Source organism: Caenorhabditis elegans, chromosome IV (assembly GCF_000002985.6).
Source record: "Caenorhabditis elegans chromosome IV".
Taxonomy (NCBI): domain Eukaryota; kingdom Metazoa; phylum Nematoda; class Chromadorea; order Rhabditida; family Rhabditidae; genus Caenorhabditis; species Caenorhabditis elegans.
Window position 1 is genome coordinate 8,517,992 of NC_003282.8, and position 26,623 is coordinate 8,544,614.

At 33.9% G+C, this 26,623-nt stretch overlaps 2 protein-coding genes and 2 non-coding genes across 8 annotated transcripts; all 4 read left to right on the forward strand.

Moving 5' to 3' along the window:
* Positions 1-201: 201 nt before the first annotated feature.
* 21ur-11673 lies at positions 202-222 on the forward strand. The gene has a single exon (NR_056312.1).
* A 2,680-nt stretch (positions 223-2,902) lies between these two features.
* On the forward strand, positions 2,903-20,196 carry pkg-2 (the record flags this gene model as incomplete). Of its 3 annotated transcripts, none has more annotated exons than NM_171401.10 (11): positions 2,903-3,077; positions 5,302-5,468; positions 5,529-5,642; positions 7,031-7,269; positions 14,094-14,167; positions 17,865-17,987; positions 18,350-18,571; positions 18,627-18,716; positions 18,914-19,219; positions 19,272-19,349; positions 19,481-20,194. In NM_171401.10, 11 exons carry the CDS (start codon positions 2,905-2,907, stop codon positions 19,746-19,748), a joined length of 1,854 nt encoding a protein of 617 aa, NP_741467.1. The 3 variants fall into 3 exon arrangements, with proteins under 3 accessions (NP_741467.1, NP_741468.1, NP_741469.2); NM_171402.6 differs by lacking the exon at positions 2,903-3,077 and adding an exon at positions 4,612-4,745 and having other exon boundaries at positions 19,481-20,196; NM_171403.6 differs by lacking the exons at positions 2,903-3,077; positions 5,302-5,468; positions 5,529-5,642; positions 7,031-7,269; positions 14,094-14,167 and having other exon boundaries at positions 17,917-17,987; positions 19,481-19,748.
* Positions 5,800-5,820, forward strand: 21ur-11746. Its single transcript, NR_056313.1, has one exon.
* Positions 20,197-21,131: 935 nt separating the features above from the next.
* On the forward strand, positions 21,132-26,421 carry hyl-1 (the record flags this gene model as incomplete). Of its 3 annotated transcripts, none has more annotated exons than NM_001307101.3 (8): positions 21,132-21,152; positions 23,104-23,225; positions 23,773-23,863; positions 23,924-24,117; positions 24,831-24,980; positions 25,188-25,422; positions 25,469-25,681; positions 25,972-26,064. In NM_001307101.3, 8 exons carry the CDS (start codon positions 21,132-21,134, stop codon positions 26,062-26,064), a joined length of 1,119 nt encoding a protein of 372 aa, NP_001294030.1. The 3 variants fall into 3 exon arrangements, with proteins under 3 accessions (NP_001294030.1, NP_501459.1, NP_001368453.1); NM_069058.9 differs by lacking the exon at positions 21,132-21,152 and adding an exon at positions 22,672-22,680 and having other exon boundaries at positions 25,972-26,421; NM_001380373.1 differs by lacking the exon at positions 21,132-21,152 and having other exon boundaries at positions 25,972-26,384.
* Between the last annotated feature and the right edge of the window lie 202 nt (positions 26,422-26,623).

The window sequence follows — 26,623 nt, forward strand, 5'->3', positions numbered from 1 at the left end:
AAAATCTTTTGCACAAGATTGCATGGCTTCGAGAACATTTTGGATTAATCTAAACTGAACTATTGTTTTACAAGAGAATTTGAAATTTCATATATAGTTTGAATCATAGCATTCACAAATTATACTAACACTTTCCACAATAATTTCGAAATTTTTCTGTTTCAGCCAATCTACTCAGTCTTTCACAATTTTGGAAGTTGATCAAAAGATCAAGTAGTAAAACAGTATTTGCCTAAAAATTGAGTCTCATTTTTTAAATTACGATTTTAATACTTTTTTTCAAATTTTGGGGTTTGAACCTGTAGAAATCCTCAGCTCAAAAAGATGCAAATCTTCGTAAAATTGGTGATTTGCCAAAACTGACTCAAAATTTTATAAAACATGTTAGCAATTTCAAAGTGTTTAGCATAGTGTTTGTCCATTTTGGAATTTTCAAAGTGTTTTCAAACAAAATCCTCACTGACGCTACTCCACATATAAAGCGTTTAAATTAAGTTAATCAGTTATCAGTTACGCAAACTTGCGATTTTTTGTAACAGCCAAATTTATCCAGCTCATTTTTTCCTACAGGCGTTGAATACAAAAATTGTTATTCATTTAGTGTTCCATTTTCATTGTCAGTTTTTTCCCATCGAAAATCCTGTTTACAGCACAAAAATGTAGCTTCAGGGTACAAAACCGATGAAAAACAAATGTGAGTTAGGGGAGATGTGAATCCATTTTCATCAAATTTAAGGAATTGAAGACACGCCAACACACCTCGAATTTTATGTCTTTGAACTTCAGTGATCATTCAATTCGTTTTCTTCAATTCCAAAAAAAAAAACTAATTAGATTTGAGGGTCCCGCTACAGTAATCTTAGCTTCAATTTACGAAAGTATTAAAATTACAGAAAAATGTATATCAAGATAAATTTATAATATATGTGGTACTCTCTATTTTATCCTCACTCTCTTATTTCAATTGTCTTAGTGCTCTTTTGGCCGATCTGAGCCATTAAAATGTCTCAATGTTCATAGAATATTCACAACTCTTTTTTCAAAAACCTAAAAAAAAGGAGAAAAAGAGTTGAACAACATGAAATTGTGGCAAAAGTCGAAAGTTTAAATATTTCGGCACAAAAAGTGCTCCCAATGGAACTCATTCATTGCTTCCCTCTCACTATTAAAGCCTCGAAACGGAAACTTTTTGTTTCAAATCTTTTCCCGATTTTTGGTTCTCAATATTCACACACATTCCCCCGAATGAGAAGTCTCGAAAGATTCTTTTTTTCGGTTTTGATTCAAAAGGATTTCTCACCCACATACATTCTTTTGACGTATTCACCCTCAGGGGTATATACAATAAGAGTTTTTCAGTTAGAAAGAAGAGACTCTTACTTTTCCCTTATTTACTTCAAGAAAAGTTTTTTGTTGGATTTTCATGTAAACCTACTTATCAATTGTTATCATAATTTGTTTTGACTTTCTTTGTAAACCAAAATATTTCAGATTGAGTGCAATTGTTTTGTTCTCTAGAATTTCGTACAGTTATATTGTTCAAAAATCTTGAACATTTACTAGCACACTAATTACAAAAGTAGTAATTAAAACCAAGTATCTTAGATATTTCGACATATCAAATTTTGTTTGTTGTTCTTGTACATACTATAAAACTAATTTTATAAACTGGTATGAAGTATTTACGACGAAATTTGTGAAGATAAACGGGTTTTCATATAATTTATCATAGTAACCATGTCTTGTGAGCATTAAATCTTAAAGAGTTTCAGAAAAAGAACTGCAACGAAAAAGTCTCTGAATGAGACATGAAAATGAAGCAGTGATGGCTCGACCGGTTGAATTTTGAGCTACGAATAACCAAATCAGATATTATAAAAGTTTAAAGCTATAGTGACGTTATTTTGCATTTACCTTACTACTTTAGTTTAACAAAATCCAAGTTAGTGGATTCTTTTAAAGAATTTTCATAATCATATTATACAACATTTTTATCGTTGATTGACCCCACCAGTGTGCTCCCTGTGTTGTCCGTTTATCGTCATCATCTCTTCATTTTACTTCTCATCTGTTTGCTTTTCAGCTTCCTCCTCCATTCCTTCTGTTTTCTCACCCCATCTCTCTAATTACTGTACTATCTAATACATGACCAGCACATTGTGAGACTTTTCGCATTTTTCGGAAATACAAAAAAGAAAAGTTGCAAAAATTCAGTGCACCGACAGAGAGGTCAACGTTGAGTCCAATGAAGATAAATATAGAAAGATTGGGAGAATTTTTTGGATAGCAAGTAGGAGTTTTAGAGATAATAGACTTCATCCGTAAGTTCATGCAAAATGTGATTTAAAAAAATTGAAGTTGCTATAAATAATTTTTGAAATAGTCGCAAATGCAGTGCAGTGTGGAACCTTTAAATTTTACTAAATATTTAGATTAAAAATTTAAACTATTAAATCTACAAAGACAGTTTAAAAAACTCTTAAAAAACAAATTCGAGTAGGTGGAAAGCTGAGAAAACATTGTTTAATAAGTAGAATAAACAAGAATGATGTGAACAATAATGATTTCACACCTACACCCACTAGGTACATACAAATATCCCCTACAGACAAACAGACACACAGACAGACCTTCAAATGTTCTTTGAGACATATTTAATCAAAAATTCGAAAACAAAAACACGTTCATTTGAATATTTACCCCATCACCTTCCTTCAATTAGTCCATATTTCCGTTTAGCCCCATCTCCAAAAAAATTTTCGTTGGCTTCATCACTTCATTAGCATATCATCATCATCTTTCGTCTCACCATTTTCTGAAATTCTTGGTTTATTCTTCTCCTCACTAAAATATTTCCTCTGATTAAACATCAAAATGATTCACGATCGTTTCCGTTATTCAGTAATGGATTTCACACGTGAAGCATTGCTCGCCGAGCTGGAGCTGAAGGATGACATAATTGAACAGCTGAGAAAGGAACTTGATGAATATCGAATGATGAATACAACAAGAAAAACTGCAATCTCTTCTGAACCGGATATTCAAGTCAAAAGACCAATTATTGGAAAAAGTGATGCGTTAGTTTTTTTTCTGTTTCAAGCTCATCTCAAAACTCCATCTGCTTTTCTATAACTGACTTATATTTGCCACGTAATAGATACACAAGTCAAACTACAGTAAAAATACTTATGTTTAGCCACGTAGGCTCATAATACAATAGAGAACACACCAATTACGTGATAAAACCAAAATTTTGGAACGGTGCTCAGTCAAGAGCGAGTCACGGCAATTCGGTCCAAAACCATTTCTAATTAGTAAACTCTCAAAAACCACAACTAATTAGCTTAAAATCATTGCTAATTAGCAAAAATAAGCTAGTAAACTATTAGTAAACTCTCAAAAACCACAACTAATTAGCTTAAAATCATTGCTAATTAGCAAAAATAAGCTAATTTACAATGGTTTTAAGCTAATTAGTTGTGGTTTTTGAGAGTTTACTAATTAGAAATGGTTTTGGACCGAGTTGCCGTGACTCGCTCTTGACTGAGTGTCTATAGGCGAACACCTCAGAATAAAGCCCATCACATCAATTTTGTAAAATTTATTTTTTTGATAAACATATAATTTTCTCAAAATAGATAATCTCCAAGTCAACAAGAATGTAACCTAGAAAAATAAGAATCCTCGTTTATAACATGGTGTTGACATAAATAATTACAGAACATAGACTCATGACAATGATTTTTAAATGAACTTTTTTTTTCAAGTTTTGGTATACCAAAAACAAATGTTTATTAAATAGCTAGATTAAAAAAAACGCCTTTACCATATTTTTTCAAAATATTTGTCAAAGATGCAAAAATATGTCTAGCTGGTCACCTTGTCCGAGATTACGAAAATTTACAGTAAAGTTTCAAACTAAGTGTCTGATAATTTGTCAAAGATTGAGTAGCGTGAGTGGGGATTAAATATACAAAATAGTCTAAGGTAGAGTTGGTAAACCGGACTAAACCTGGTGCCCGGTGTTTCCGGATTTTGGGCGATCCAGTGCCTATTTTCTGGGGTGTTATAGAGGTTTATCAATATTTTTAATGACAGATTCAAACATTTTGATAATACTCTATTTCAACATAAAGCTAGGTTCTTTAACTTGTATTATGACCCTACGTGGCTAAACATACTGGACAAATCGTTCCAATTCTCCAAAAACTGCAATATCAAAAAATCACAATATTTTGGTGTACATTGAGTTCAAGCCGTTCAAAGATATTGGCAAAAACTCTTTCATCAAATTCTTGCTACACTTTTCTTGAAAAAATGTTAAACTCCTTGTCAAATATGAGTCGAAAAGAAACCAGACAAGTCCATTGTGATAAAAAAACATGTGCTTTGCCCTCAAGTCGACATGAGAATAAGTGAATGGTATCATGTCAGTTTGTTCTTCCGAAATAAGAAGCTTCGAACGGGAGAGAGCTCTTCTTTGCTCTTTGCACGGAATTTTTGTGCTCTCATTCCTCAGTTTTTCTTCTTCTCTCTAAGTTCGCACAGATTACTGTGTCTCATATGGGCGGTCCCAAGATAATATAAACTCTGGACTTGACCTCTGTATTTCATTTGGATACCATTCAACTTTGGTAGATTTTGATTAAAAATTTCCATTCTGGGAACTTGATCTGAAAAATGAAATCTTTACGCTACAGAAGAGATTTATTCCGTAGTAGAACTCAACGGTATATACCAAAGAGGTTCGTTCTTATGTTTGCTTTTTAACTTTTTGACTGCATCATTTTTGCAAAGATCCCAGACAATACGTCACAAAGATTTTTACAAGAAAACGTGCAATGTACTTCTTTTATTAGTATTGCACCCTCACTACTTTACTTTGATAGCATATCTAGCTTGTCCTCAATTTTCTCAAAGATATATTTACGCTTCTTTTATCAGTTAAAAGAACTTTCGAACCCTTATTGTTGAGAATAGGGGCGAAATATTTATTAATTGGGAAAATATTGTACGTACATTAGAAATGTTCCTTGAAATGCATAATTGAACTACTTTTCTATGTGCAAAATATCAAAAGACCAAAATACCAATTTACTATTTTACTAAATTGGCCAATTTTATTAAATTTTGGAGTTTCGGCTTTACTGGGCTTTTATAGTAAGAATGTCCGTCTTTAAGTGCCTGCCTACCATCTACTTTTTGCCTCTTGTGAGAGAATGTAGGATTAGGTTAGTTTAAAAGATTATTTACGAAATGAACAAAAAATTCCGCATCGTTTCAATAATTTCTAGTTTTCAGAGCTTTCGAAACAATCGGAAATGCATTGCGTCTCAACTCGTTCCTTCGTAATTTGGATGCAACTCAAATTGAGAAAATCTCATCTGCGATGTACCCCGTAGAAGTTCCAGCTGGTGCAATAATTATTCGTCAAGGAGATCTTGGATCAATTATGTATGTTATTCAAGGTGAGTTCTTGTCATTTCAAAGCTATTATTCAAAAATGAATTAAATGAAATCAATTAAAGAAGGAAAAGTTCAAGTTGTGAAGGATAATCGATTTGTACGAACAATGGAAGATGGAGCACTATTTGGAGAGCTTGCTATTCTTCATCACTGTGAAAGAACTGCAACAGTTAGAGGTAAATCAGAAAAAAAACGCGTATTTCAAGGAATCTGTAGATCCCTTCAACTATAAACAATATTTGTTTATTTTTAGAATGTTTCATTTTTATTTTCGGTGTATTTATTTCCCGTTTCAAATTCAATTAGTAATCCAAAAACAATACGAAAACTTGCTACAACACTGTCAACAACTTGCATGATTTGCAAAAGGATAATAGATTTGTATTTTATTTTTTCTGAGCTATTTTTTTTTGGAATTTTTGGAAAATAAACCCTGACCAGAAAATTATTATAGTTTGTTGACAAATATCTCACTGAATGACTAAGTTTAATCACAACATTCGGCGATCCCAAAAACGTTTACAACAACATTCTTCTGGGATTACTTGTAATTTCAAATTTCAAATTTCAAATCTCAAAGACGTTTATCTCTGTTTTCCGGCATATCAGTGATAGACAGTCCCTTGTTTTTCAACTAACAGGCAAAACAAAAAATGACGAATTGAACAATACATCATTTACGAGGTTTGATCTAAGGAAGCGCAAAGATTCAGAATGATGTTATAGTAATCTTAAAACGTCACTGGTCTTCTTCATTGTACACTTTTTGTTTTGAATGGGTCTATAAATAAGTTCAATTTGGGTGTACAAATGGTGTGAATGGACCCGGTTTGAACCAACAATCAAACACAGTAATTTTGAATTTATTTTCCGTTCAAAATTATTTTCATTAGGAACATTTCAGCCTAGAACTACACCAAAAATCCATCAGATTTTCGATCCTCGTTAGACTGCAACATATAGCAATTTTTCTAATTTTTAGTCACTTTTCAATCTCAATAACAAATAATATTTTCTTGACCAATTTAATGGATCGCAAGGATCAAATAGTTGCCGATACTTGTGTTTTGTTTTTTTTTGTCGAAATTTAGATTTTTAGCCGACAATAAAATGTCTAGTGATCACACCCATCTAGGTGATTTCTGTCATTTTCTAATATTTTTGTGTTTAGATACATACTATTTTTAAAAACCCAAAAAAAATCAACTATGAATAGATCATGACGTCGGTCACATGTAGCTCATTTATTTTTCTGGAAACTGATCTTAAGATTTATTTTAATATGAAGATAACGTAGAATTCCAGTTTATAAGTCATTTTTGGAAACAAAAAACAGAAAAGGAAACAAATGTTTCTGAACAATGATTTCTCCGTTGATTTTTGATTTACTGTATTTGAAATGTTGGATTTTAGGTGAGCTTTGAATTTTGTCAGTTCTAGGATAAATCGACTCATTAAGCGGGTTCTCAGAGAGCAATTTTAAATTTCCAGATTCTGGCTAGATTAGAGAAATAAACATATTTCCTTTTTAGTACAAAACAAGCTCAATATTCTCGAGTTTCAGCCATCGAGTCGTGCCATCTGTGGGCAATCGAACGCAACGTTTTCCACGCAATCATGATGGAATCAGCTCGTGAAAAGACAATGTCGTTCAAGCGTCATCTCAAGTATTCTGCCCGTTTTGGTGGTTATCCGGAAGAAGTTTTGTTGAGAATTGCTGAATTTTGCACCGAAATGAGATATGATGCAAGAGAGGAGTTGGTGGTGAAGCCGCAGTATGTTTATCTCGTGTGCCGAGGATCGGTTAGTTTTGAGTTTATTTCAAAAATTCAATTTGAAAAAAAAGAGTGACAGGAACACGAATTTTTCGAGAAGTTATTTAATCTGAACATCAGTCTTCAAAACAGAATGTTTTGAAAATCAGTTGCATTTCTTTTTAGAATATCATCAGTGAATGTTGCTTGAAAAACTTTTGTAATTTTCAAAAAAAAAGGATCAAATTCCAGCCAATTCCCCTCACAAGCGTTGTCTCATTTTTTCAGTTGAAAAAGTGTTTAAAACTTTGGCAATTAGTCTTCAACCAAACATATGAAATCGTATAGTTTTGATTGCTCTTTTTGTTTCTTTTTCACCACGCGATCATAATAATGTATTTAGATGGAATGTATGTATCTGTACATATTATATGTATATTATATGAATCATAAAAGTGTTTAGATGAATAGTGATGGGTGGTGAGAAACAGAGAAAGTACTGGATGGTACCGGTAAATGTTTTGGGACAATCTTAATTTTGGTTCCGTGAATTATAGAAAACTCCAATTAAAGGCAAAGTTGCTAATGGGTAGATTAGTGATTACCACTCATAAAATGATAAAATTATAAAAAATTCTAGTAAACCTTTTCATTGTCCCCTTATTAGTGTTTATGCTATGTTCAAACCATACTTCTCTCATACAAAGATCTTTTAGTTTAATCCAGTTATCTGGAACCCTGTCAGTCATAAACACTATACAAAACACAAGATGTCTCAAATATCCGTGCACATGCTTCTCGTGAAGCCCGATCATTTGGATCCTGCTTCTTTGAGTGATAACTGATAACCTCTAAACCCCTATTCTATCTCTTCCTACTTGCTCCCGTCCCTCTTCCAGCCCAGTACACATGTCCTCAGAAAATAGTTTTGAATAAGATGAGATCATAGACACATCCACGTTACGTTTGGTTATCAGAAGGCGCCAGACGCCTATCATCTCGCAAAAGAATCACACACACACACACACACATACAAAATGAACCAGAAGAAGATGAAATTGACAAGGAAGAGAAGAGAAGAGAACGTTGATCGAGATGAGGTCATATCACGTGAATCCCATGTGGATTTAACACGGATTACTGTAGTTGATATGATAATAATATACTGTATTGGGTGTGTTCTTTAGTGAATTCTTGTTTCGGAAGCACGTTTCTTCTGAATTTCACCTTTAAGATTTTGAAATCACAAGAATCCATGAGCTTGAAAAAGCTCGAAAAAATGACTACTTTTATCAAAAGACATCTGACCTCTATTTTGCCAACTTTTCTTTTTGGGACACTTCGAGTATATGCAAGCAAACCAAAGGAAAATAAGTTTTTCTTTTTGAGTCCGAGTCACTCTACTTTCCCAAAACAGAAAAACATTTAGAACATTTGAAAATTTCTGATCCTTTAAAATCAATGTTTCGTATGTATTATCAGTCTGATTTTCAGACCAAAAATCTGTAAACAAAAACAATCTATAAAAATCTAGAGACCAAGACTGGCAGTGTCACATGCTATTTATCACGGCATTTTTAAACAGCCTATTTTCGTCTAGTCCAAGCCGAAATTGTCTTATTTTGCTGATCGTCTTGTCTAGAATTATCTATTGAAAACAAGTTTTAATACAAAATTTGCAACAACAAAATGACCTTTACTTTCCATTTTTCACGTCATAATTTTGTTAGAGAAAGTAAACTGATAAACAAAAAACAATGTTGTAGTGATACGGGAGTAAGGTTTGGAAATGTTAGGGACGTTCAAAGAAAAATGGAAAGTTACCAAATATTCCTTAATAATAAGCCAAAACGCCTATAGTGTGAATTTTCTCATGGAAATTGTAGGCTGGCTTCTAGACAAGTTTTGAGGCGTTCAGTTTGACTGTTTTGTGGTTTTGTGGAAAGTTTATTTCACAATCAGATAAAAATATGTGACTACTGAATTTTGAAAGTTTAAAATTAGATTCTGAAAGCTTGAAATTGCTAAAAAGTGAAGTTGTAATTTTACTTCACAAAATTTTAATTTTGTTATTCAGACAAACTATTCTACGAATATATATACCTCGATCCCACTTTCCTTTGAAAAATGGAATCGCAACATTTTCTAGCCTCCAACGCTTTATCCTACACTTTTTTAAACTGATAACACTAATTCGATCAATCACAACAAAATTGGTGATGTTCGGTTTAAGCGAAATGGGGATAATGTCCATTTGGGTCTAAGTCCATTACGAGATAATCGAATCAATGTCCCTGACAAATCAGTTTTCTTCGTCTCTTCAAAAAAAAGTTCATTTCATTATCAATTATCACTCACAGTCACACAACAAATCAATTCCCTTATCCCCACTGTGTCTCTTATCTCTATTCATATGACTGTCAGCATCTTTTCCATCTCTTCACACTAACTTGTTCCTCTATTTTTGTTCCATTATCATGTCAGTTGCGTGTGAATGTGAGTCTTGCAAGAAAAATGTCTCAGTCTCTTCACAATCTTTTTTCACTAATTATTGTCTGATAAACGACCCAAGCCATTATAGTCTGCCCGTCCCGTCACTTTGTACTTGCAGTGCCGGGTTCCAGAAATGAAACCGATGAGAAATAGTGTGGCATACAGTGAGAGTTTGGTAGAGAAGTGATAGTCACGTGATTGGCACTGGTCGAATGATAAGAGAGAACATGTGAATCCAAGTAGAATGACGGTGGGAGGAAGAGAAAACAGATGAAGAATTTGTTGACAAGCCAATGGTTTGTTGATCTGATTGGAATCAATTGGATGCAGAGAACAACTTGTTCTGACCTACCATTCTGCAAAAAAAGGGTCAAGGAACGCAAGGTATTTTTGAAAAACAATGGTGTCTTGTCTGCAAAATTTTGGAGTAAAGATCAACGTTTTGAAAGCTTTACCGATTGATACATTTAGAAATCCTTTAGAAATGTTTACCTCTAGAAAGCTATTATAGAGCATCTGGAATTTTTGAAAAAATTTCACCTGGTGGAGGCGTAATGGAACCTAGCTCCTTTCCATCTGCTTGCTCTCCTGAAGCCACCATTTTTTGCATACATGAGGTGGCGAACGGTCGTGATTCTCACCTCATCGAATGTATACTGTTCATCAACTAAAGTTATAACCAGGAACAACTTCCTTCAGTCCATTTCCCTTTTTTTAACTGTCAAAAGTGTCAAAATGCTGTTTGTTCTTCCAATTCGAATTCCAAAAACATTTAGTTGTGTACGTGTGAGACGGGCGGTATTGTATATATTGCCTTCGTGCTATCAAAAAATTCATTGCAAGTCAAATCGAGAGATTTCTTATCACTAACACAACAGTTCTTAGTACATCAAAATGTCCAGAGGCGCGTGGTTACATTAAAAAGCATGTGGACAAGGGTTGGAACTGGGTAAAGATCGGACGAAGTTTGATTTTTTGATACACTCCCACGCCCCAACACTATACGAACGGTCAAGGTGAATCGCTTAATAGCTTACAATTAGAAACTGGACTAGAAGACACGTGCTGGGAAGAAAAACAAGGCAATTTTGGACAATCTTGCAGCATCTGATGGTCGTTATGTTTATTTCTTCGAGTTTTGCAAAAAAATATGACTTTGGAAAAAAATGCAGCGTTTCCACAAAGTGCTTATTTCCGTACCTACGAGCAGGCACAACCCGAATCATGGTAAAGGATGTTTTGGTGTCCTTCACTGCTGACTTGTCATCATGTGTGGAATTTCTCTACCAGTTTGAAAAGGTTTTGACATACACTTAGAGTTGTTGTACTTAACTTCTCTAGTTGAAGATTCATTCATCTTCACCCTTTTTGAACAATCAGAAAATTTAATTCTCAATCTCCCAATTTGTAAAGAATTTAGCTGCTGTGTTGTCTTATTTCGATTGAATGACCGACCGGAAAAAAGGTATCTGGGGAGTAAGATACGTGCCGTTATCCCAATCATGTGGTCTATCACATGACTGTTTTTCTTTCGTCTTCGCCTTTTTCAGTGACGACGACTTTCTGCAGAGAACGAATAAAACCGGATTGGAAACGTGTCCTTACAATCATTTTCAATTGTAATAGTTGAAGTCAAAGTTGGTCAAAAGTCTCTAGCTATCAGGGAGAGATCGAGAAAATTATGATCGATTATATGACCATGTGATTACTTCGAAGTGAATAATATTGTTTTACCTGGATTAGATGAGCAGTTAGAAAAAACATGTTTACTTGAAATTTTGTTCTATTTAAAAGTTTCAATGTGGGTCAACACAAAGAATTCCAAAGCTTCAAATGCCTAATGTTTTTTAGTTTTCTCAACTTTTATTGTCTAACAGAGACCGTACTTTCCAAAACCAATTAATTTTGTATAAAATTAATTTGAGATCTGATCATTTATCTTCGAACTTAATTGTCTGGTGACGAACTGTGGTGACGCAAAATTTTAGATGGCGTGATATAAATCTTCCGTTCAAAGACGAACAGGTATTTTAGGAAAACGGAAATGAAATCGTTAATTTTTTGGGTTAAATGATAGGATATTAGTCATTACTTGTGAAGATCAAAAATAAAATCCTAACGTGAATTGATTGGAAACCGAACAGTAAACCACATCACTTTTTGCTAATTTCATTGAAGTTCATAAGGAATTTTACTGGAACAATAGAGTTAAAATATTTGTTAGTTTTTGACAAGTGTGTAGTTCCTATAAATAATTCATAGTTTTTGTGCTGTTCCTGAAAGTTTGATTTTTCTATCATCTCAAATCCAATAAAACAATGTTCATGATACTTTGATCTCGAGCACTTTGGCTCCGGAGGCACATCCTCCCACACTGTGGATCTGAAATAAATCATGAACATTGAGTACATTTTTTGAAATATTGTCTAACCGGGAACAAAACACAATTTCTCGTCTCCGATTTTTTAATACAATTAATTAAATCACCGGTTAATCAGCCATCAATAATTAGATCGTTGAGTCCAAAATGTGACAAATATGTGAATGGACAGCTGAACTAAAAAAAAATAATCAAAAACATGTTATTGAGATTACGGTAGTTTTATGACCATAGCGACCACTGAGAACGGTCACTGTTCGAAGAAGACATATTTTTTAAAAGCAACATTTGAAAGGATATTGAATAAAAGTTTCGATATTAATTATAATGTATACATCAGGCTTTACTTTGAATTTAAAATTGATCCCTTTTTTTAAATTCTGATCCTTGTTTCAAACCAAATTTTCAGTTCATCAATTATTTTCATTTAGTACTATTTCTAATTCGAATCATCACATCGAATAAGTTCCGTTGTCCTTTCCAATTAAAATCAGACGACATAGTACGATCAGCTGGACCATTTCATTTTTGTTTCTTTCTTTTCCCTCTCTATTCATGTATCTTCTTTCAAACTTGGAACCATTATATTATGCAATGGAACAAAAAGTAATTGAAAGTCAAAAAATCAAACATGCTGACATGAAAACCACGAGAACGCGAAGAAGACGTCATTTTGTCTATCTATTGTGTGTGAATGACACAAGAAAACGGAATAGAGAAAGGTGATAAGAATCTTCTGATTCCGAAGAACACTTCACACTTTAATCATTTTTCTTTTTTCCTCTTTCTTTTTCATTATATTTCTTTCAATGCGTGGTCACGGATGGAATAGATATCGAAATTGGAAAGAGAAAAGTGTGATAATGATTGATTTGGTGATAACGGGATATAGAAAAAAAACGTTGAAAAATTGGACTGTCAACATGAAAGATCGATAGTTAATTGAAAAGCGGCCAATAAGACATAACATAGCGTATTAACATTTTTGCGGTGCCCGAATAAATTCCGAAAAACACAAGAAAATTTGTTTGAATCACACATTGTCTAGATAGAGTCGGGGCATTTAATGGATTTTTCTGTAGTTGAAGCCATTTTCTATTCATTGTAGTTCGGGATAAAATTAAAAAATAAACCCGGCTAATTTAAAACTTGAACTCGATTTTTTCAATCCCTACAAATTTTTATTCAAATAAAAACGAATAATGCGTAACCCAAGTTCCCCGAACTATTCTCGTTTGTTTGTTCATTATTCTCCCCCACAACCAAAAAAAGTCATTTTCTCCGTTTTACGACGTTCCTCTTCGTCATCAGGGATTCAATTTGATAGTTCTTTGTGTCTGTTTTTTGAAAATTGTGCGTTTTCTTTATCATTTAAAAAGCGATTTTAATCTTTGGTTGTTATAATTTTCACTGGAATTTTGTCAAATTGAACCTGTAAAAATAGCGGCCTAATCATCTAAAATCACAGAAATAAATAAGTGAAGGAGTTTGCGTTTCCGCCGAAATAATATACACAAAGTGTACGACTTGAACCGGTTCTTTTTGGTTCCCTTTGTCTTTTTCCCCATCTTTTTAATAGTCTTCGTCATATCCTAAAGGTTACCTAAATGAAAGACATCGGGCACAGCAGACTGATAAAAATTAAAGCATTAGAATTTTGACAAGGAACAGTTCTAACAACCGCTAAAAGATGAAAGATCTTAGAAATCTGAAAAAAAACGTTCTAACTGAACACAGTGAGATCCCTTGACGTTAGCTCTGAAATTCGTGGGTAATTTTATTTCTGTTTCATGTACCGTGGAAAAAGTCTCACTTTGAGATTCTAGTTGGAATGCATTCAAAAATTAAGTTCTCGTCATTTCTGTAGATCAAGAAAAGATGGGAGTGGAAATGACTGAAAACATGAAAACTCAATAGCACCAAAATTTTGAGTTATTAATAAATAATGAAAACTTTCTTCATATTCCTTCTCTCTCGTACATTATTGATATTTATTTCAGGTGCTATGCGACGATCAGGGCGAAGTGAGCAAGATCGTGGCTGGACAAGACTTTGAACTTCGGTGTGGAAGAAAGTGAGTTCATTTTCCATAGAATTGGAGAATTAGTAGAAAAAGTGAAAGTTTGTGTGTGCATGAATGCAGTGTTTGATAAGCAGAAGCAAGCATGAACTATGATGTGCTATCTGTACTATTTCTGTACACTTGATTTAATTTCCAAGTGGAAGAAAAATGAAGGTGAACTAGAAAAAAGAAATCGAGGGCTTGTAGACAGTCTAGCCAATCTGCACTCTTGTCTTGAAATCTTCTCCTAACCTTTAGAGGTACAGAAAACGATGGTCTTATTCTGGTCACATTCTGAATCCATCTACAGACATCAATTGTTCACTTGAGTTGGATGTACTCGAACTTCTGAACTTTTTTGCTGAACTTTTTTACTTTCTTTTGTTCTGTTCTAGTGCTCCAAGTGACGACTAATAACACCTGTTCATCTCTGAATCTGCACTTTGACCTGCTCCGAATCAGCACCAATATTGTAAAATCGTAAAGTATCGGCGGGCTTCTCTTCTTTTGTTTATTATTTTTTAGAAACCAATGTAGATATCAAGTTTCCAGTCATAAGTCGTGAAATTATTGCTCACAATTCTAGGTTAAAGAACAGCCAGAATGATTCATTTTTGAAAAACTAAAATGATTTCACTGCTCAGACACGATTAGTCTTTGGAAGTTTTTGAGACGATTTGCCAGATTCTAGTGACTTATAGAATTCAAATTTCCAAGTGCAACCAAGTGCAGAATCTTGCAAATGTAAGTTAGACTCTTACACTCATAAAATTTTTGACCTATCAAATCAATTGCCGCCGCCCGACCTATCAACTCGTCCCCACGTGAATGTGCCTGTATGTACGCTGACTTTCACTTTCAACTGGCTCCGAAGTATTGTAGACTTACACTTCACGCTAATCGGCTTTTCAGTATTTTGTAAGAATATTGAGACAAAAAACTGATGATAAAAACACAAAAATATTTGATTTGAGTAGCTCATCAGAGCTGACATGAAGACGGAAGTTTTAAAACATATTGAGAATAATGGGAGATCCGGTAACCAAAACTTTTGGAGAATGGAACTATCTTTAAGGTTGCGAGTCTTAGGTTATTCAGGTCAACTCATACTCATTTTGAAATTTTTCCCAGTATCAAATTCTCGCAGTTTTCTCAAAATTACTTTTTGATCTTCTCTTGTTTGAAAAAAAAATTTCCCCCAACTTCATAGCTTTCCAAAATTTGTCAGCGCTTTCAGAACAATCAACTTAAAGTTTCGCCGCCGCCAACCTAAACCAGAGATCAAACTCTCAACCGATCAAAAATTATGCGTATCTGAATATTCCGTGCGGAAGGTTGTTTGTATACACACCTTGCGGAAAGAATGAGAAGAAACATTGTTTGATCTCGAAATTTCGTCTCTCAACCTCTCTATTTCTCTTCGCAACCCATACTATTTTTCAATTGAACAGCTGATTGGGGGTCCAAAGGCCCTCCCGGCGGGGGGAGTGGCACGCAAATTTTTATGATTTCGGATAGTTTGAGACGACATGAAAACATAGGTTTTTGAGTGTTTGGACTTATTTGTTTGTTGTGTTAGAAATGCTTGTGATGCCAACTTTTTTTATTATTTCAAAGTCTAGATTGCCACTTTGCCAAGTATAAAAGTTTGTCTGAAAGTGACAATCTCATGTGGGTGTTGGGACGTCATATATGTTTACAATTAATATATTTATTAGTCACTGATATTATAAGATCCTTGTAGGTTTACCCAAAGAGTCAGAGTACTGGGTTAAAGATTAAAACTTTCATAGGTTACCGGCATCAGATCAAAGATTCAATTTTCCTGGAAAAAAAACCGCAAAATTTTTGAATTTTCATCATCTTTTGTTGTCTGTTTCGTTTTCAAATATTTTCCCATCTTCCCATCTGAGTCACAGAAAAACTGGAAATTTTCCACCTTCATACTTTTCCATTAAAAAATCAATTGCCAAAGTATCTCTCTGTTTCTGATTTTTCCATATTATTTCTCTACGTAATGTTCTTTACTCATCTCACGTGATCCGCACGGGACCAATACTTTGAGTTGAAAGCTCAATTCCTTAAAGTTTGTTAAAAATTTATATAAGTGGAGTTTTGGAATTCCAGACTTTACTAAAATTTTTCAGTGTAATGTTCTAGGTGGGGTGAGATTCATGCTGCAAGCCTCGCCTGCTGATAGTGAGAATAGGTTGACTGATAAGAGTGAAAAAATGAGAAAAAAACGACTTCAGCGTCTAAGCTTCTGTACTCTTTGTCTTTTGTGTCCTTTTTTTAGAATTGACTGTCAAAATGAGAATGATTGATGAGAGGGTACTGTAAATTTATGGCGCAACTCCTAATAATTTTGACCTAAATACCTTTTTGGTTACTTACTGTATTTTTATCAGATAAATAAATAGGAATGTATAATATTTAAGAGGGTTAAGTCTTTTGGCTTAGCGCTCGCTGGCGCAACGTTTTGAACTTTCTTTGAACCTGTGTGACGGTTTGGCGACTTAAAATTCAAATATTCTGCTCATTAATCTGGTAATCTGAATCTAGTGACATTTTTGACATTTTGCTTAAAATTAAAAAAAAGGATAATTCTGAAACGTTTATATTAATTTTTCCATTTGAGATAAAATTTGGGCAAATTGGTTTGATTATGAATTGTTTCAATACCTTATACATATGTGATTGGTTTAAAAAATTTAAAAAATTTGAAAGTTCAAAATGTTAACACATAAGTATCAATCAGGTGCAAATATTACAATTTGAGTACATTTTTTCAAAAGCTCATGACCTCACATACTTAAACACAATGATCATAAGTCTAGACCCAATCTGCAAACCTACAGTAACCCATATGACCCCCCACACCACGCCTTTTGATTCGAATGTGTTTATTGTTATTTTCAATCATCTTATTTCCTCTACTTCATCATTACATCTAATACAGTTGATTGTCCATCGTAGTTTGATGTTTCTATCATCCATGGTTCACGTGCCCCATGTCTTCTCTAAGTCTCTTCTGATTTGCCACACCCCTTCTACCTCTCTCGATTCTCATCCCGCCCCTTGTCACAAAAGGCCACGCCTACAATGTCTCTTCTCTCTCGCTTGACAATTTTTTCAGTCAGATCTCAAACAAGCGGCAATTATGTCTGGTATAAATAGATGCGTCTTGTTTTCAATTTTTAAGACGAATTCTCAGTTTGTTACATTGGTTACTGTATTCTTTGAGTTCGCGTGCGTGCTCTTTCCATTTTTAGTTTGATGTACATAGTAGTTTAACTCTAGTAACTTCAGCTTTTCTTTTTGAAACTCCAATTTGCTCCAAGCATTGTGCTCCGAACTCTAATCATTTCCTTCACGTGTACCCAGCTTCTTCTGGTGTGACGTTTTCATTAGTATAGATCTAGCTTTTCCGGAACGATTACGGTGGTTTGTGAACCATCGCCGTCGCCTAGTCTGATGTGCTCTTTCTCTTTCTCTTGTTCTGTTGTTAAAATCAAATATTTGCCTTTTTTTCATTCCTTCATTTTCCACGGAGCACAACGCATGAGCTCCCAGCACATACAGCTTTTGTGCTGGTGGTGGTGACTGCTGCTTCATCGATATTCATTCTTCATCTTGAAAAAATTTCAAATTAACTTTTTGAAATATCAAAACTTCTTGCCTGTCAAGTATATGCCACGTGTCATTTCAGAGGTCGTTTCGAACGATTCTTTGTCCTCGAAGGACCCGCACATCTAATCAAAATGCACGTTGAACAATTGTGTAAAGCACTTGACACCACCGATTTGGACGATGAGATACGACCCCGGGCAAGGTGAGTAAAAATTTAAATTTTATATTTTATTTCAGCATTGAGTTGTTAGAATAGCTTCAACATTCTATGATTCTCAAAAAATTGACTAGATTTTCTTGCCATTTTTTGATCGTTCTATGGAGATTCAGGAACTCATTGAACTGCAAGTAACTACAATACTCTTGCAATGTCCACGTGCTATCGGCATGTGGAGAGACTTTGTTCTTTGTTTTTGCTCCTCCTGAAGCCCAGACAAACATGTGTACGATTTTGCTTAGAATGACTGGTTTTTAGTTAGAAAAGGGGCTTAGATAACGTGTTATGATAGGTAGTAGAAAACTCGAAAAATCCATTTAAAAATTCAACTAAATTCTAATTTTCAGTAGTACGATAGAAGAAGCCGATGTTGAATTGGAAGACTTGCAACGTGTCTCAACTCTCGGAATGGGCGGTTTCGGACGTGTCGAACTCGTCCGTTCGGCTTCATCGCGTACCTATGCTCTGAAAATTATGAACAAGGCTCATATTGTTGAGACGAAACAGGAGAGCCATGTTGTATCGGAACGTCGGATATTAATGCAATGTGATAATGATTATATTGTTAGGTAAGTTAGAAATATCTGATGTGTAATTCCTGAAACAAATTTTTGAAATTTTCAGAATGTACAAAACATATCGTGACAGTGAGAAGATCTACATGCTCATGGAGCCATGTCTTGGTGGAGAGATCTGGACGATTCTCCGCAAAAAGTTCGTATACTCACGAATTAACTGAACCATAGGTTTTTATCTAGGACTATTTTTAGATATTTTAAGAACAGAGTACGTTATTTTTCTTTTCTTTTTTTTTGAAATCTGTTCCTCCAAATAATGTAAGCTGAAGTCAAAAATCCTAAAGAAAAATTTCAAGTTTTAAGTGACTTTTCACTCATTGTTTCAATTTTCAGAGGCCGTTTCGACAATGATCTGACCCGATTTTACTGTGCTGGAGCCATGGAAGCTCTTGAATACTTGCACCGAAAAAACATTGTTTATCGAGATTTGAAGCCTGAAAACATGCTTCTGGACAGAAATGGATGGCCAAAGCTCGTCGATTTCGGATTCGCCAAGAAATTGAAGAATGGCGGAAGGACGTGGACTTTCTGTGGAACTGCCGAATATGTTGCACCAGAAATTGTACTCAATAAGGGACATGATTTGTCTGTTGATATTTGGGCACTTGGAATTTTCATGTGTGAATTGTTGACTGGATCGTGAGTTTATTTTTTTTGACTAAATCATTTAATTCAACATTTTCATTTTCAGACCTCCATTCTCAAGTACCGACCCAATGGTTACCTATAACGCTATTTTGAAGGGACTGGAAAAGTGGGCGTGGCCAAGGTAAGATCCTCGAGTCCAGTGAAAGGGGTACTGTAGTGAAATGATAAGCACGATTTAATTGGGGGAAGCTTTGGAAGTCCTTGTTTCATGGGGAATTTGATGATTAAACAATTAATCAAGTTTTGTTACAGATTCGTCACAAAAGAAGCCATCGATATGATGCTCTCCCTTTGTAAGTATGAGCCAACAGAACGTCTTGGCTTTGGAGATATTGGAGAAATCCGTCATCATATTTGGTTTGACAACTTTGATTTCGTCGGATTCCGTGCTCACCGAATTCGTCCACCATTCATTCCATCGGTGGCCAACGACATTGACACGTCGAACTTTGACACTTTCCCAGCGTTTGACAACTTTGCATCGGGAAGTGACGAAAGTGGATGGGATATTGATTTTTAAGCTGATCTGGGATAGAACATTTCCCTCACAACACGCCCCATCCAATATGTGTATATTGAATGTTTTCCTCCTTTTCTCTTCTTTTTTCGGATCAATTCTTGGACTTTTGGATTTTTTCTGTTGATATTTCCTTTCCTCATTTCCGACTTCTGATATTTCCGAATTATGAACAGTTTTCTCTGAGATACTCAGCTTCTTTTTTGAAGCCTCCACCGATTTTTCATCATTCACGCAGCTTAAGCTTCCCCGAATTCCCCGATCCCCCTCCCAACAAAATTTTAATTTTCAGCCGGGTTTCTTTCCTTTAAAAATGTTTTCCCAAACATTTGTATATAGTTTTTTCTCCTCAGCTCCCATCTTTTCATAATTTTAGTTCAAGTTCCCTGTACAAATCCTTTTGCTCTTTTTTTTCCTTCTATGAAGTAATAAATACATGACTGTCTAAAAATCTTATCTGTAGCACAAACAAATACACAAACATTTCAAATTTTTGATAAAGTTGGAAAGAGTTGAAAATAGAAACATTCTTAGACATAAAATTAAAACTTTAAGCAAATATTTGAAAAAAATCAAGATTTAGCAAATGCCATCAGTTGTTTGATATTATCGTTATGGGTACATAATGTCAGAGTTTAGGAGAATGGATTATTTCAATTAATTCGTAAATCAAAATTTATACTAATATCCGATATCAAAAGAGAATCTTATGTTTTAAAAGAAAAATAAATCTGGAATTTTGAATCGCGATAGGAAAGTTTGAATATCTACTCAGATTTTATGATTTCTCAAAGGCTTCTTGAAAGCGAGACGTGCTTAAAATTTTTTTGTGGTACATAATATTCGGTTTGTAATAAAATTCAAATGTAAAAAAATTTTAAATAATTTTAATGTACATCTTTAACAATTGTTTAACAGATTACTGTCGAAATAATATGTGCAAAATGAAATTCCTGGTGCATGAATATAATCTAAATCCATATTTATTTACAATTTCGGAATATTTTAAATAATATTTTATACAAAAATTTTATGGTTTGAAATGCGTTTTAGACATATTTATAAATTGACTCGTTTGCTCAATATTTATTTAAATAGGCGAGGAGGGTTACTGTAGCGAGAATGTTCGTGGAATGGGGTGTATTGTACGCAGCCAGTTGAAAGTGTTTTGGCACCTCAATCAAAAAATCAAAACTCGTTCAGCTTTTCGTAAATCAGGTTAAATTTATATTTATTTATGTTTGAATAACAATTTTTTCAAATTTTATGCTTTGTTGCTCTTCAATTTCTTCGAAAAATCGTATTTTCTCTCTGTTCGCGTTATGATTCGAGATGTAAATGAAGAATTCATTTTACAGGCTTACAAAAAGGCAACACGCTACGACGATGGAAGTATATAGGTGGGCTGTGAGTTTTTTTCTGATTTTATTTTAACTTTTCTTTGAGAAATATGATTTTAGAGACAAAAAAAAACCAAAAAACATGGTTGAAATGAAGAACCAAAAATTGTAATGTTTCAATTTGATATGATATGAGATGATTTATTTGACTAGACACAGTTTATTGACGGAAGTTGGTTGAATTGTGACGTGCAAAGTTAACAAGGAACACATTTTGCTTAAATTTGATTTGTTTTAAGTATTTAAACTTTTACGGAGCTTTGTTATTTATTAGCAGAAGCACCTTTCATCCCGTTTCACACTCAAAAAACGAATCGTAGAAGTTCTGAAAACCGGATATTATTTTAGCTGCGGAAATTTATTTTGTAGATACTAACTCGAAAATTATTGCTCGGAATTGTGGAAATCGGAAAATTTAATAATCTGTCGAAACCTGTATTGCAGAATTAAAAAGACGTTGACATGATTCGCAATTTGAGCATTCGGTCAGTCATTTTCTGAAGAAAACGTCCTAAACATAAACACTTTGAGCTTGTAAAAGTTAACATTTTGCAACAAAAAAAAAATTAATTACTTTCAAATTAAATTATTTTCCATCCGTATAATTTATACTTCTTATCATCATAGTTGAACCCTGACTCATTTTGCACTTTTTCAAAATTTGATAATTTCTTCAATTCAAATCAAGAGTTTATGTCTGAAAATTTCGAAATTCATAAGTCACACTGAAACACTGGTTTATCAAGTTAGTCATGCATTTTTATCGTCTTTAAATGTGCTCCAAGACTATATTAACATGTCATTACGAATGCCTTTATATACCGTCCTCCAGACATTTTTTTTCAGCAAAGTGCTAGTTTCAAATAACAGTTCTAAATTATCAAGGTTTTTTAAAATTTTCATTAAAAATTAGTCTTTCAAGAAAAGTTGACCTCCCAAAAAAAAAATTAAGACATACTCTACTGGCTTCCTAGCTTTGATGATTGAAAATTTAAATTGGGGAAAATATGGCAAAAGAAGTTTCATGAAAAATACCCCACAATAGTAATGATTATAAGCTAAAGACTTCCCACTGATTAAACAATTTCCTTCATCTTTATATTTATCTCACCATAAAATTAAATAACTGTGACAACCTACTATTCATAATTACTATTTCATCTAATTTCCGTTCCTTTTCACCTAATAGGCGGAGCTTCATTGAGAGCTGATGTCGGCGTCTCTTCTATTCTCTCTGTCTCTCTTGCACTTTCCAAAAGAGAGTCCGACATTCTCTTTTCCTTTGTATACCTGTGTCTCTTCCAACTCCCAATTGTGTCTCTTTTTCTACACCAGCACACACTATTATACAGTGTGCGTATGTGTCTCTGACTAGGTGACCGAACTTTTGGCATACAATCTTCTCCCGTCCTGCTCTTTTCCGTGCTCTTTTTCATGTTCAACAGTTATCGATAAGACTTTTCAGTAGTATATTTCATAGGCGGTCTAGGAGCAGAATCAACCGATTCTAGAACACAAGTTGCAAAATGTGGCGGGTAAGTTCTACATTCTACTGTGAACAATTTAGAACATTTTAAAACTTTTGAACTTAAATATTTCAGCTGATTTGGGATACACATTTATTTCACACAAGAAAATTAATTAAAATCTATTTCAAAATTGTCATCAATTTTAGACATCGGCGAGGGGCCCCGTAAATAAGCACAAAGAGCACAAATCATGTTGCTAAGGGTGGACCACTTTGCTAGTTGAGGAGCCTCTTCCTTTCACTTTTGAATGTATAATTCATGCGGATGTGTTCAAGAAACCCCGCCATTCATCTTATTTTCAAAATGACAAATTAACAAATTTTAAAGAAATTTGAAGGGCTTCTCGAGACCCTTAAAGAATAATTTGTAGATTTAATATATCTCTAAAATTTATTATACTATTTAAACCCGAATAATGTCAATTTTTAGATGTCATATTTCTGGCATGAGCCTTACTGGCTTCCACGAAATGTCACATGGCCAGAGGTTCCAGCAAAATTCGTGGATCTTTTGGTCCCAATATATTTGGCAATTCCATTGGTTATTATCAGGTTCGTTTTTTTTATTAAAACGTTTTTACGCCGTATACGGTAGACTACTGTACCAGCGAATTGCTAGCCCTTTTAGTTAGGTACAAGATTAGTAACTGCATTTTCCGAAATTTCCGTTGTTACATGCCAAGATCATATATTTTATTAACGACAATGCACTGAGCACATCTCTTTAAAGTCTCAGACAATAATCAAATGATATAGTATGATTTGTGCCGTTTGTGCATTCCGTCCAACAAAACCCGTTATATTTTCAATGAGAATGAGTGCAAACGGCTGAACGGAAAAGAGAGAAAGAGAGACTGTATTTGTTTTAGTGAGTTGGTGGCTATGAGCTTACGGACACAAAAATGAACATTATTTGTGAACGGCAGGCAGGGAAAGACGACACTTTTATTGATTTATTTGAGAAAAATTAAATTTGAATTAACAGATTTTTAGATACAACTGATAGCAATAATAGTTTTGCAATCAAAAAACTATTAATTTTTTTTGCAATAGCAAGATTAATTCTACAGAGCTAAATAAATAAATCAAGAGTTTTCAGAATCCTTTGGGAATCGACAATCGGCGTGACTTATCTCTACTTCAGAACAAATGCATATGCTTCTCGGAAAAATATCACACTTCTCGGATGTGTATGTTTTAAATTTCTAAATATTTCAAATTTCAAAATGATTCATTAAAATATTTTTCAGATGTGGGAACACATGACGGGCGGATTTGCAAGTGTCTCCCGAGCCAAGAAGATTCTCGAATGTTTTTGGAGATTCAGTTACTATACATTCGCTTTTCTCTACGGACTTTATGTGATGAAGAATTCTTCATGGCTGTACGATGTGAAACAATGCTGGATTGGATATCCATTCCATCCTGTTCCAGACACAATTTGGTTTGTCTCTATTTTTGGAATTACTGAAAACTTTGACAATTCTTAAAATCAGACACGATTTTTCGTTTCCGAAGCAATTTAGTATTTTTAGTTTCCAATACATTCAAATTTCAAAAATTTCCTATTCATTATTTTAGTTTTCTCCACCTAACTATTCACAGTTTCTATTTTCAAATGATAACTTTGCTCTTCTAGTTAATTTATGATAATGATTGCGTGTTATCATTTATTCTGTTTGCCACGTCACTTCGTACAGAGAAGAACAGCTCTCAGATGACACATAATTCTAGTCTTATCAAAAAAAAAAAAGAAGCAAACTTGTATAGCTATTGGAGTTTAGCAATTGTATTATTTAATTCTTCTAAGGGACTAATCGATCAATTTTAGATCAATTATAGTACGCCCTACTTTATACTGTACGTACATATTCAATAAAGTTGACACTGATAAGAATGCTGTGTTAAGAAGAGCACATGGGAATCTTTATGATAACACGGTTTAAACAATCAAATATGAATATTTGAATTGAATCATAATCGAATGAATCATAAAGAATAAGACTAAAATTCATTTTAAATACACCGAAATGGAAACGAAATACACTAACACGAATCACGAACACATAAAAATTTAAAACTAAAAATATCAGTTATGATTTAAAAGGGATTTTTGATAATACAAGATGATTTTATAAAATGTTTGATTATTTTCAGGTGGTACTACATGATTGAAACCGGTTTCTACTATTCACTTCTTATCGGCTCCACATTCGACGTCCGTAGATCTGACTTTTGGCAACTAATGGTTCATCACGTAATCACTATATTCCTTTTGTCATCCAGTTGGACCATTAATTTTGTTAGGTGGGTTTTTTTAAATCGAAAAAAAAAACGATCGTGAACTGAACACTGAAATTTTTAAAGTTGAAAAAATTCGATACTAAATGTGAAAATGATACTTTTTAAAATTCAGTTTTACAAACTTAATCAAGTATATTCGCAGGCTAAAAAAGTTTAAAAAAATTACGCTTCCCAAACCAGAAACAAACGAATTAAATGTCACTTTTTCAGAGTCGGAACCTTGATTCTTCTCTCTCATGATGTTTCGGATGTATTCCTAGAGGGAGGAAAACTTGTTCGATATGATGCTCACAACAAGAATATGACCAATTTCATGTTTGTACTATTCTTCAGTTCATGGGTTGCCACTCGTCTCATCTATTATCCATTCATTGTTATTCGCTCAGCAGTTACAGAAGCTGCTGCCCTTATTCAGCCAGATTACATACTTTGGGATTATCAATTGGTATGGGAATTAAAAAAAAAAGAGTTTTTAAATTAATAACTTTCAGAGCCCACCATATGCACCTCGCCTCATCGTTTTCGCTCTCATTCTCCTTTTCTTCCTTCACATTTTCTGGACTTTCATTATTCTTCGTATTGCCTATCGTACTTCAACCGGAGGGCAGGCTAAGGACGTCAGATCAGATTCTGATTCGGATTATGATGAGGAAGAAATGGCGAGACGTGAAAGAACACGACTTCTTAAGAAGAAAAAGAATAAGGTTGGTTCATTGAATTGTAGATCAAAAATAAATTTCATGAAAATCACAGCTTTCGTTTCAAATTTTTGTCAATAATAAATATACCAAATTTATATATGCTCAATCTCTTAAACTGAACTAATTTGCATTGGAATTTCAGCTGAGAAACTTTAATAGCTTAAGCTTTGACAGATTTTAAGTGTTGTGGCACATTGAGTCATTTTATCTAATTTTTCTTCAAAAAAAACTCTATGAAGTGTAAAGCAATAAAAATCTCATTTGCTCACCTTTTCGAAAAATGAATTGCCTAGGTATCTCCGAGCACCGACGACGATGATGACGAAGGAGAAGAAGAGAAAAATGACAGAAAAGCTCGCCATCGCAGAGCTCCTCGCAAGGAGTAGGACTTACTAAATTCCCCCAAAAACTGAAATATCAGTTTACCCAAATAGAAATGTATTGCTTACTTGTTAGATCTTTAAAGAATTCCTCTTATTACATTTTCCCCTGAAATATTTGAAAACGGTTCAGATTCACGATTTTCAGCTATCCAATAGCATTTCCCCCTTTTTTTACTGAAAAATCACATTTCCCAACTGGTGATCTCTTTTCTTTTCTAAATTTATTAATCCTATTTATTGTTGCTTTTTTTGTTTTCTCTGTAGATTTTTTTGGTTTTATTTTTTCTTTAAAATTAAATTCTAGACAATAATAAATTACCAGGGATCCTTCTATATTCCTCTTTGGCACCTATTTCATGCGTTTTCCATCAAAAAATGGCTCAAAATTTCAACACTCATATTTCACTCGAAAAGAGCACATCTCTCACCTTTTTCGAAGGAAGACTCTTGTTTGAAAATCCTCGAAAATGAGAGAACTACATCATTTTTTAAATGTTAGTGTATTTCTCATATTTTGTCATGTAGTGGCTCCGAGAGCTCAGGTGATCCGTGTCAGTTACTA